This window comes from Haliaeetus albicilla, chromosome Z (genome assembly GCF_947461875.1).
Source record: "Haliaeetus albicilla chromosome Z, bHalAlb1.1, whole genome shotgun sequence".
Classification (NCBI taxonomy): domain Eukaryota; kingdom Metazoa; phylum Chordata; class Aves; order Accipitriformes; family Accipitridae; genus Haliaeetus; species Haliaeetus albicilla.
Window position 1 is genome coordinate 6,862,132 of NC_091516.1, and position 13,017 is coordinate 6,875,148.

The following is a 13,017-nucleotide window of genomic DNA, read 5'->3' on the forward strand; positions in this document are numbered from 1 at the left end:
GGCCAAGCACCGCCCCTGGGCAGTGACGTACCGCGCGCCCCCGGCCCTGCCCGGCTCGGGGCGGCGTGCGACACTTACGTTCACCGCTTTTAAGCCTAGAGGGGTTGGTTTTTTTTTTGGTCCCAGTTAAGCTGGGAACATGTCCTTTTCATCACCGAAACCCTGGCTGACGTAAAAATTCTAGGGATATCTATAGGTCATGCTTGGGAAAATGCTGAAGCGCATGCAAGGAAGACAGCAGAGATACAGAGATAGCTTCCCCAGTGTGAGAACAACATTCCGCAATGTGATAAATGAATTTAGTCTCAAACAGGATTCCAATCAATGTTTACAATTTATTAAATGAATAAAGGCAAGCAAACAGCGCTGCGCACGCCGGGAGCCTCTACTCTACCAAGACGTGCACTGTGAAAAACAACCCAGCTTCTTTTATAGTCTAACAGCCGTTAGGTATTCATACTAGGCGTGTTCTCCTAAAAGACTCTCCACCTCCTGGTTGTGCAGGTGCAGTAGTTCTCCTAGAAACTTCTCGAACTCTCCTCATTGGCTGAGGGTCTTCTATACAATCTATCTCCGACCAGGCTCCCCACTGCTCCGGCGCGACAGCAGACAACCTGTGCAACAGCCGACGCGCTGCACAAGACAGCTGCGGCCACCAGAACCCAAACAAGTTCACAACAGACACCTCCCCCTCAACGAATGCATACAACAAAATGGCCCATACACTGCCATTTCAATACACCCTCTATTTATACACACCTTCTATTTATACATACTAAAGATCACCCCGTTCATAACCTCGCTTAATACTATGATAAATGCCTCAGTTCTCCCCTAGGATCTCGTTTAACACCGTGCAGTTAACAACAAACCCGGTTTTGGGCTGGCAAAAAAGAACTATATACATATCATCTGTCTCCTCCCGGCCTGCGGTTATACAAGGACCAACAAAATGGTTAAAGATTAGATATACAGTGAGGGTCACATTGTATTATGCGGCCCTAGCATTGTTTATATTGACACGAATCAGATGAACGCATTTCAGACACAACAAGCAAGACACAACTCCCAGTCTGTGCTGTCTGCAAGCGCAGCCCAAGCCAGATTGTGTGGCTAGCAGCGGGACTGCTCCTGCAAGTAAAACTGCTGTGTAATTGAATTTTCAGACTGTGGGAGGAAATGAGGCAGCAGAGGCGAACACCACCCGTCATCCTGTAATTCAGCTGTGCACAAGCTCAGCCAGACCAAAACTCTTCCTTCTGTGTAGCCCAGCAAATTCACTGCCACCGTTTGCCTCTGAGCCCCTCTTAGAATCCAGGTATACGTGGTGGCTCTTGGACATCTGAAGATTTTGGTCGATGAGTCAGGGAGCCTGTCCCCCTGCCACCACAAGAATTTGAAATGCAATGCTGACATCACATGCTGGTGCTATGAAAGTGAATTAAACTAAAACCTGCAAAAGTAGAGATGTGTGAAGACCTCATTTCTTTTCAGCATGCAAGCATCTCATGTTGCTCTTGCAAGCCTGCCTTCTGTGTCCTATGCTATGAAAGACTTACATAGTTACTATGACAGCAGATAGATGACCTGTACTTCATTGCATTCTTGGTCACCAACTACAGTCCTCGAATTATGCTTAGGGAAAATGTTATATTGTAAGAACTGCAAGCGAGCCAAACAAGTATAGAGATTCCTCCTGCTCCCTCATGAAAACTGCTGCCAACAGCTGATGTCACAAAAGGGTGTTCAGTCATAGTCCTCCACTATTTGTGCTGTGGCTTTCTATTCTGATGACACATTACCTTCTGGGCAAAGAGTGTCCCTTCCTACATGCTTGGGCACTGTCTATAAAAATGGGAGCCTAAATTCATTTAGGACCTCTTGGTACAACTGTAAGACAAAGAGGGTATTAAATCCAGGTCTTTCAAAAATTTTCATCTCACACTATGTTGAATCTTCTTTTGATTTAGCTTTAAGGTATACTTTGCTCTGTACTTGCAGGTGTAAGATAATTATCATGCACAAATTCATAAAATTGAGGCATTATAGAACATTATAGTAGATGAACAAGTAACTTGCCCCATCACTGCAGAGGCATGGTCACGTGGCTAACAAACTTAGCTGGTTTTGCATTTTGTTAGAGATTACTCCAGCTTTCTTTCTGAAAAATACTCATAATACATCAGGATGGCATTTAAGATGTAGAAACTGCGTCACACTCAAAATCATGTTTGTGGGCAAAGAAAAAGCACACCTTATATTTAAGTAAAGCCAAGAATTTTTTGTTTGTGTAACTGAAACCCTGAGAGTCTAATCATTATTGGTCCAGCTCTGTTACACAAAAAGGAAGAAGAAAATTCTTCATACATGTGCTTACTTTCTACCCCTTTTCCTGGTGTTATGCTCACCCTTCTGCTGCTTCTCTGGGTCCTGAGGTTGGTGGTTTCATTCTTGGGTGGTGGTGAGAGGAGGGGAAGTTATGGCAAGTTGTCAGCATCTAGAGTCCTTCTCCGGGAGGAATGTGATCTTTATGTTGCTCGTTTCTTCCTCCTCACTCTAAGGGGTCATATTCACACTTGGGGTTATTTGGTAAGTTTTTGTAATATACTTCTATATGCCTTTCTGGTGATCTGCAGCTCCATGTTACAGTACTTGAATGTACTGTATAAGATATCATTTATGTATGTTGGGTACTACTTTGTTCTCTTTTAGTTGGACAAAATGACCTCAAGGGTAGTCAGCAAACATCTTGTGCAGCTTGTGCCCTGCCACCATGGCTTACAACGAATTGTTACCAGCCTTAGGAAAAAAAAAAGTTGTAGCTCCCTGAAGAATCTTCTGAGCGGAACAAATTAGTTGCATTTATGATGTAACTTCTTGGCATTGACAAAATTTAATTCTTTGGCTTCTCCTGAAGTAGTGGGAAGTAGTTTGCAGGCAGTAGATAGTGTCCTACAATGAGCAGAATCAAAGGAATACAGGAAGAAAATAAGAAAATAAGTTTATCTACTAGTTAGAGGCTGTGATGTCTGATTGTATCTAAAATGAACTAAGAGATCACCCACCAGGGATTACCGATCTGCCACCATAACGACATTCATAGTTGCTCCCTATGTCTACCATTAAAAGTATTAAACTAAACTATCTCCTTGAGTGAGTTAGGGAGTGCTGAACATGAAGTTATGCTGGCAAAGCTGAGGGAATGGGAACCTGGTGATGGAAAGGATGATGAACAATTTGGAAGGTCTTAGTTTGGCCTAGATGTACCAGAGTGGCACATCAGCCATTAACCATTAATTTCTCAGGAGCACAGACATACTGCTCTTCTTCTTTATGGACATCCAAAATACAGCTTCAGTGCAATGAAAACGGAAGCTGTTTTGGCTCATGAAGCAGCCTACTCTGTTTTCTTGTTTAGGCAGAAAGTAAAATGGCGTGTCATGGAGTTAGCACAGTGGGTAAAATTTAGCTCGCAAGCTTCTCTGCTAGTTCCAGATGCTGCTTCAGGAACTCATAAATAGCTTTATACACTTCCCGCAGAGATGCTCCCACTGTGTCTTCTTCATCCTTGGACATTGTGTATCTTACTGATTACTTACTGAAAGCTAATAATAACTCCAAGCAGCTATCTTTGCTACCTGCACTAAGCACAGCCTCATATATATCATCTCATGGCACACTTTTAAGCTCCCTGTGAGACAGAGAAGCTGGTTCTTACGTTTCTTGACTGCTTTGCAGTCTAAGTTGAGCACAACCTGTGTCCTGTCCTGATGTTCCTGAAAAATGAGCAGCTATAAAGCGTAGGCCTTAAGTGACAATGAGTAAGGTGAAAATAACCAGAGCATTAGTTCAGAGACCATTCTCTGACAACCTCCATCTGCTGCAGGAATTTGGCTTGCTGTTGCTCGAAGCTGCTACTAGACATTCAGATGTTCACTGCAAAATGACAGATGTGGTGTTTCTTCTCTGCAACAGAAGACATTAAAGTTCTCAAACAGGCACACAGTTTTTCAAATAGTTTTTCTGATGAGGAAAATCTGTTGAACATGGTGGAGCACGTTAACGAGTATTTGTCACATTTATGGAACGATATATACTTCCTTTAAGATTTTCGGAATAGCATTGCTGTATTATTTCACAGCATGAAAAGAGGTACAGAAAAGACATACACTGCACCAGCAGCTCAGAGACACAAGCAGAAATGTCAGAGTACTTGCTGCAATTTCTAATAGATGTCTTGAACTGATGCAAGTCCTGTGTATGTTCTCCTGCACTTCAACATAAACAAAACTCCTGAGCCAGGAATTTAGCCCTCTTTCTTTTCTCTACCAAGTCTGGTACAACAACAAACTGTGGGAAGGGGACATTGTTCTTAAGTTTGCTTTGGCTTGTCGCTTGCGTTTTTTTTTTTTAATAAACATATAGCCTGCTTAACCTAATTAAACATTTTTTTTTAAATTGTAGCTAAGAGGCATGTAGCTGTTATGCTAATGCTTGAAAATTTTGCTTGCAGTAAAATGGTTAATACCTTCCTCGCAGTTCTGCCAAACAGTGGATTTCACTTTTATTAGGCGTTTGTAAAATCAATCACGCTTTAACAGTCATACATGCAGAAATCAAGGAAAATACAGATGCTCAGAGAGCCGAGCAGGATCATCACCACAGCACGGAACCTCCCTCCTAAGGTGATCCTGCACTTCCCTGAGCTCCCTTTTCCTTCCACATGCACCGTGACTACCCCGACGCCACCGCTGCTCCACACAGCGGTAGGTGCCACGGCGACATACACCGTGCACCACCGCCCGCCCTTTCTCTTCTCCGCCACAGAGCAAGTCACCACAGCCGGCTAAAGGCCCCGGCCCTCCCCCCATAAGCTCCGCTCGCTCAGCCCCCCAACAGCCCGCCCTCCCCCACCCCTAATGGCTCAACGCCTCGGGGGCGCGGGACCTCAGCCCCAGCTACAAGTACCAGCACCCGCGCGCCGGTGGCGATTGCTATTGGCTGGCGGGTGAGGCACGTGGTGGGCCAGCGACTGCACGTGGCGGCGGCGGCGGCGGCGTTGTGAAGGAGCGCGGTGAGCGGCGCCATTTTATTTTTCTGCAGAGCTTCGGTGGCCGGGGAAAAGAGGTAGGAGCGCCTCTCTTGTGGAAGCGGAAGGCTTCACCCCTTGGGAGGACACCCACCCCCCTCGACGGAGTTGGGGCGAAAGTGCTGGGACAGGAAGGCTCCATAGTGTCCCCTGCGCGGGCACTGCAGGACCTGCTGGGGGCGGGCAGGGGGGTCGCTGCTAATGTGTTTTGTCTCCCGCGAGCAGATTCGGCAGGGCACAGCATGAACCAAGAGGACTGGAATGCAGAGATGGGGGACGAGGCCTCACTAATCCTCCCATCCCTTGAGCAGGTATGGGGCAGCAACTGTTGGGCTGTAGCATGTTTGCTTCTCTTCCCTTTCCTTCCTCCCACCCCTGGACCTGACGCCTGGGTGGCTGTGGTCCCCTGTTGCCATGACTCCCGAGGCACCTGGAGAAGCTTGCCCTTAACTTATATGTTGAAAGCACAGTGTTTTCTTAACAAATAGTAGCAATTTCAGTCTCTCAAAATGTTGATGTGCTTTGTCTCCCTGGAGGCTCTTGGGGCATAGTCAGTGTAACCAATTAATATTACTTGTGCAGCCGCTTAATGCTGTCTGCTTACATTGGGTTCTGAGAGGATGTGTACTTTTTGGAAAAGTATGTGGCATAAAGGTGATACATACTAGTAACTCATTAAGTATGATACATGGGCTGGGAATTGAGTACCTGTGTGGATAGGCTAGTGGACCAGCAGAGGCTGGAAGGCAAGTAGTAAAAGCTTATGAAGGGTAGAAACTTAAAATTGCAGATCAGTTGTGGTAAGGGGTATTCAAGTAAAGTTTTGTAACTAGTGAAATGGGTGGTTCATGTTGCCTGCCCTCTTTCCCTTCTAATGCATTTCTGTTCCCTGATGTTTGTCAGCTCTAGTTTTTCTGAAGTGGTAAGATAAATTGAGAACAGTTTGCTGGGTTTTGGGTGTCAGTAGGCTGCAATTTCTTGCACAAATCAAGATTGGTTTGACAGTGCATATTACTGACTTGAATAGTGAAAGAGCAGTGGTGGAACTGTGTTATTGGGGACTAGCAGAATTGTGTCTTTTGGTGGTAGCTGTTGGCTGTGGGTTAGATGTGAACTGTAACTTTTCTCTGTGCCCTGTTAATGTCCTTTTAGCTATTCTATTTGCTGTCTCTGCTGGAAGTCACTGAATTGGTGGTGTATTTTTTTTTTTTTTACCACAGCAACAAATAGAACATGGGTGACTCTCAGCTGATCTCCATTGTTCAGTCAATATTGCACTTAATGTTGTTTCCAAACTTTACGGTCTTAAAAGCATAGCTACCGTAGGAAGGGTGAGGAGTGTACCTGTTTGAGGATTGTGGATAGGACTTTGCATATCATTTACAGTATGTTTTTGCAAATATGCTAGGCTGCTACAGGAGTTTACTGTTACTGATGAGAGAAGGTTTCCTCCCCACCAGCAGTTTGCTTGCTGCTGTTTTGTTCAGGTGCTGGTGCTGCTTGTATGCTTTTGTGAGCTCTTTAAATTTTCTAACCTGAAGACTACCCTTCAGTGATGGAGAGATGGCTTAGATGGCCTTAACCACTGAGGCTGGTAAAGAGAAAATAAACAGAACCTCATCTCTTTCTGGTAGCAGTGAGTTGTTGTTACATGGACTCATTTGCTTGGAAAACTGCAATCTTAGAAAACGGGAATCTGACTTTTCAAGCAGGCTTAAATGTATATAGAAACCAAGCTGATTGACTTAATTTCATCTGTAGCTCTGTATGTGTGAGTAGGTCTCATCAGAATAGTTGTCTTCTAAAAGTAAGTTAACATGGTCACTGTATTCTGTAAAGGGATTCATTCCTTTTGCTGTGTATTTTGAAAGTGTTTTTAATACCCAGCTTTTTAGGGAAGAAAAGCAAAGAGACTCATAGATCTTGACTGGGATTATGTAGTAGCTGTGTTTCTGGATTTGGATAGTTCTCAGTCTTCTTCCCAAGCTCTCAGGAAGCTATCATATACCCAGAAATAGGTGGAGCTGTTGCTTCCTCTCAGATGTTCTAAGTTGCTGCTGTAAGTTGCCTTTGCTCTGCTTTTGCCCTGCACTGCCCCCCTCCGCCCCTCCCCCTCCAAAGTGAGCTGGGCTACTATAGCATTTGCAAACCCAGCTCACTTTAACTGAAACTGGAAAAGTGTGCTCATAGAAGTTACTCTTGAGTTAAATTCCTGGCAGTAGAAAAGCTACAATTAGGTCAGTCTGTAGTATATTTAAGTTGTTAAACTGTGCAGCCTAATGATCTCAAGAGTTTGGCAGCAGGCGAGAACAGTTCTTAAAATACAGTTTTGGAGTTCATAGTAGAACTAGGGTGATGTCAGGTACCTACTGTCAGGCCTAGTTCTGAGCTAAGTCTTGTGTTGAAATTGTTCATATTCAATTTTGCTATTTTTTACATAGCAGCAAAATACTTTGCTGTGCAATGAAGGGTAAGATACAGGAGTGTAATGAGAGACAGCTAAAGAATAATGTTTTACTGCTTCTGATGTTGTTGAATAAGTACTGCTATCAGGAAAAACTGCAGTAAATTTGAGGAGAATCTGTAATGAATCTTTCTTGGCATCAGTCTTAATGTGTCTTTAAATTCAGCCTTGAGGAAGAGGAGACGTGAGCAGCTTATCCAGATGGATGTATGAGGCTCAAAGTAAGGTTGCCAGAAGAAGAAATTAATGGCAAACACTTTCAGAATAGTAATTTTACCAGTTTGCGTTTAATTTCCTGTAGTCATTGCTAGTCATATTGAGAAGCGTGAAAGCTGTAGTGATTTCTAAAAAGCACAGTCCTGAAATAAAAGGTTTGGTAGTTACGTGATGTACCTCAGCTAGTGTTTTGGCTTACTAGTACATGTCTGGCTTGCATTAAACAGCAGAAGGTTAACATGGCCTCTGCTGGAAAGAAAACTGACCATAAGAGTAAAATGTGAAAATTGGTTGCTGTTCTGAATTGGTTTAAATGGAGTATTGGAATCTTTGAATAAATGAACAGGGACTGACATATTTCAGTTATCTCCTTTTCAGATAATCTGTAAGCACCCTCTGGTAAAACACAGAAATGCAGTTATGAAACTGATGAAAACAGGTTATTATTTGTAATACAGTCTGAAAGATTGGAAAAGAAAAATACTTAAAAAGATTACAGTATTGTTTTGAACTATACATGTTTCTTATACTCAAGGTTAAAATGTTTGTTCACAAGGAGACAAAGCTGATGCCTCCATGAATCAGTGACAGAAGGCAAGATAAACTTACTTAACTCCATGTCAGCTGTGTATAATGTGGTTTTGGTGACATTTAGATGAAAATGGCATGCCATTTAGTATAATGAAGTGTAAGAAACTGAAATGAGCAGAAGACTTTGAGAGACTGCACTTCAGAAGGTGCAGAAGTACAAGGCTTAGCAACTGCATTTGTATTTATGTACTTAGGTTGGCCTGGTGTTAACATGATGTGCCTCTTATCTTTTTGTAGGCTAGCTTCTCTGAAAGACCACATGGCGTCTCGTCTGACTTCACTCCAAGCATAGGCTCATTTGGTATGTGAAAGGCACTTTTGATTTTACTGGCATTTGGGGGAGTTGATCCCTTGAACAATTTGGGAGATTGAAGAAAACCATGATATTATCATTGCGATATTTTCATGTGTCTCTCATGGAGTAAGCAACATCGAATTATACAGGTAACATAACAAGTAGACTTTCCTTTTGACCCTCAGCCCTTCTTTATTTACTGCAGTTGTGTTGAATACAGCATATAACTTCTAATGAGAGTCAACAGGTGTTAACCTCACAAGCATTTCTAGAACAGGCTGTGCTAACGTGAACAGTATTGGAAGTAAGTAAGTGTTAACATGCAATGTTGAGCAGTTCTGGCTAGGACCTGCCTGACAGTTGTGTTGAAGATAAGAAAAGGTCAGATGAAGTTGTTGAACAGAAACTTAGATCCATAAAAAAACCAAAACCAACAAAACCCACAAGACAAAATATTGATGTTTGGTATCAAGTTTCTGTAAAGCACTCTTGGTTTAATGAAGATGATGCCTTTATAAACTCGCACAGATGTTTTAGATAGAGAAGTTAGAAGAAGTTTAGATATAGAAGATAGAAGTTTTAAGTATGCCAAGCCAGGGTTGCTGCTGAAGGTGCTTTCACCCAGGCTCGGCTTTGCGTGACTCTACAATAGTCAGATCAGGAAATAGGTTTTGCTTAGAACTGAGAGTCTGTGGGATAAGGCCATCAGGGTGTTCTCACTGTAGTCTCTGAACTTAAGAGTGCTTGAAGAACTGCTTGAGGCTATTTTAACTTTAGTGATATTCAGTCTGAGGTAAAAATTTTGAGCTTATATCATTTAGTTGATGGAAGAATAATCTAAACTTTATTTTAACAAATTGTGGTTAGCACAAATTACGTTGATATCATAGAATCATAGAACAGCCCAGGTTGCAAAAGATCATCTGGTCTAACCTTTCATGGTAAAGGAAGTCTAGATGAGATTATCTAGCACCCTGTCCACTCCCGTCTTTAAAATCTCCAGTGATGGGGACTCTACCACATCCCTGGGGAGGTTGTTCCAGTGAATGATTGTTCTCACTGTAAAAAAATTTTCTTTCATCTATTGAGATGAAACCTCTCCCAGTGCAACTTAGACCTATTGCCCTCTGTCTTCTCCATGTGGCTCTTTGTGAAGAGAGAGACACTGTCCTCTTCTTTGCTGCCCTTGCAAGTACTGGAATACTGTGATAAGGTCCTCCCTGAGCCTTTTCTTCTCCAGGGAGAAAATGCATAACTCTTGTCAGTCTTTCCTCATAGTTCTCCGTATGTTTAGAACTGCTCATGTGTTTACGAGCAAGTAGAACAGTGCAGTATGTTTATTGCTGATGTATCCTTCCCCAGCATTTTAGTGTATAGCTGAAAGGTAGAATTAATTTTTCCTTGTCCCCAAGATGTTGGGAAATTAGGAAGGGCAGGAACTAGTTATCACTTGTGTTACTTGAATTTCTCTAAATTTGGACAGTTACAGGAAGCAGAAAATTCGGAGGACGGGGTTTGCATTCATCCTAGAACAGCAGAAATGTTTTATGAGGTCTCCAGGTTGCTAACTTCAGTAAAGGTTGGACGCAGAACAAATAGGAAAGCCAGTGCTTGTGAAGAGAACTTGAATTGTGAGTTACATAGGAGTGAGTCTTGGAGCTTCATGTTTTGTTTGTTCCAAATCTTTCTTTCTGACTAGCTGTCAGCTCTGCCTGCTAACTTTTCCATTGCATATTGCAAAAATAACTAAGTATTCTCTGATTTGTGCCTATTGTACTGAACTCATGGCAGGGAGGGCTGAAGATGTTGTTTTCACTGTCATTGTTAACCATTTATTCTTTTCCTCAGGTAGGTGTACTGTGCTATTTCAGATCAGTGTGAGCAACTTCAAAGCGACTCTTGGCTTAACATCATCTTTCTGGTTCTTCTTCATTTATAGGGAACTCTACCATTGTTATCAAGCATAGGTAGTAATACTGAGATTTGCTTACTTATGCTAGATATGAGTAAACTTAATTTACTCTTTAAATAAGGACTTACAGAACTAAAGCTGTTTGGGAGGTCTGGAGCTGAGGCTCTCAGTTGATAAGATCGTGCATCTTGTCTTGACCTTGTTTAAAAGGGTGCATCAGTATTAGGGATTCTTTCCCTACAGCATGATAGAAAAAGGTGTCCTGCCCCCCCCCCCCCCCCCAAAGGCTGCATGGGCCTTACTACTTTTTTCCCTTGCAAAACTTCTAATTTATGAACAGATTGTGCTTCAGCTGAGTTTTTTAAATTAAGCTCTCATGAGCTGCTCTTTTGTATGCAGTGCACTTCTAGGCTCTGTATAGTTTATAACTGTATTGTTAGTGATATAACTTGCATGTTTGACACTAAATAACATGAGTAGAGTTAGTATATGCAGGTTAAACTTCAATTTTGATTTTTTTTCCTTCAAACGATATCTAATAGAAGTACTGTTGTGTAAATCATCGTAAAGAGGATAAGCTAAAAGTAATATTGCATACATGCCAGTTACTTTTTTATAAAGCTTTACTTTGACTTAAACAAGTGAATTTGTTCTTTGTATTGCTTCTTCATGAAAGGAAAACTTCCTGTGCAGGCAGACTGTTCTGAATTTTTAACTCTGAAGGAACTTTATTCTTTTCCTGTTTCATACTTCTTCGGTACTTAAAAAACAAACCCACAAAAACCCCAAACCAGCCAACTACAAAAAAACCCCAAACAAAACCCAGAAATAAAAGTCTTGCTAAAATGACATTTATTTAGTATATGCAAGATTTGGGGGTGGATGTCTCTCGAATGGGTTAAAATCAGAATTTTAAATCCCCATGTACAGTAGAAAAATGTAAGTAAATGCATATGATGAGGAAATCAGTGGATCTAACAGCTCTTGTTTAGGGATATGTTGATGCAATGCTAGTTTTTAATTCCAGTGAATTGGAAACAAGGATTCATTCAAGCCTTCTTAATCTATCAAATGTTGCTTGAAAATTAGTAAATTTAGAGTGGTAAATGATACAGTGATTGATTCAACACTAGCATTTGGTAGTGCTAGTGCAAGACCAGTTAGCTTGCAAATCTGTATAGACATGAGTCTCATGAATAATTTGCATAGTAGGCAAATGGTAATTGTGAATGCTATACTTCTACCAGTCTGAATAGGTTGGTTGGCAAGTAACAGTGCAGTCTACAGTTGATTTGGTGTAAGTGCTAAGCATAGCAGACTTGACTAAAGAATGATCATTGGTTCTATCCTGTTCAGTGTCTATAAATCTGTGGTTTTGTCCAGCCTCTTTCATTAGTAGAGGCAGTAAACACAGAGGGCAGCATGGTGAAGGAACTTAGTAAAGCAGATGCTTTACTGATCAAGTATTTTGTTGGCATGTGATGTGCTTTCCAAAAATTTTTAATATTGAATTAACTTAGTGTGCTTAAGGTGTGGAAATCTCAGTGGAAGAGGAGTGATGGAATAAGAATGGGTTAGGATGGCAAGTAAAGGGAAGAGAGTCCTCACCCCTTTAAATGGAAACAGACTTGGTCAATGAAAGCCAGTCTATTGTGGTAAACCATAAAAATACCAATTCAAATAATTGGTAAGATGTTTTTATTTGCTGCTTGTTCCAGGTTACATTAAACTTGAATATCAATCTTTTATGCTGGCTTTGCCACAGATTACTCACTTAAATCTTCCAAGTGAGCAGGAACTTGGAACATTGGTTGGACTATGAAAGCAGCAGTTTAACACTTCGTTTGGTGTTGTACAGAGTCTCTGAATTGAGTGACTTGGTAATGTACCAAATCTCCGTCGTCTTTTTTTCATTTATGACAGGCTCTTGCATACAGGTGATCTCTTCGTTAACTAATGTGTTTGTCTTGTGGTAGAATATACTAGTGCATATTTTTTTTCAGGGGTAGCTATATAATTATGTTAAGCAGGTTTAACTTGGAAGAAAACCAGTACCAATCAGTTTCTGTGATGTGCCATATACTTGCATGTCATGGAATTTTGTAGACTTCACATTTTTATTTCAGATGTTGTATTTTTATGATGGTTACTCATGTACCCCAGTCTTGACTTTAATATTGCAAAATAGGGAATTAGGTTTTTATAGAATCACTCAGGTTGGAAGGCAACTCTGAAGATTGGCTGGTCCAAATCCTTGCGTAGCGTAGGGTCAACTATAGGAAGTTGGTCAGGATCTTGTCCAGCTGAGTTTTGAATTTCTGTGGTAAAGCTCTCTGGGCAATTTGTCTAGTGTTTAACCACCCTCAGAGTAAAAAGATTTTCCTCATGTTAAAATGGGATTTCCTGTATTTCAATTTGTCCCCATTGCCTCTTGTGTTGGATATCAGTGA

At 41.6% G+C, this 13,017-nt stretch overlaps 1 protein-coding gene across 1 annotated transcript in view; it reads left to right on the forward strand.

The window, feature by feature from the left end:
• The first annotated feature begins 5,331 nt into the window (after positions 1 to 5,331).
• Positions 5,332 to 13,017, forward strand: part of DDX4 (DEAD-box helicase 4) — a 41,712-nt gene continuing 34,026 nt past the window's right edge. The window contains exons 1-2 of the mRNA XM_069776315.1: positions 5,332 to 5,400; positions 8,598 to 8,661. Coding sequence (XP_069632416.1) covers positions 5,332 to 5,400; positions 8,598 to 8,661 — 133 coding nt within the window. The remainder of the gene's footprint in view (positions 5,401 to 8,597; positions 8,662 to 13,017) is intronic.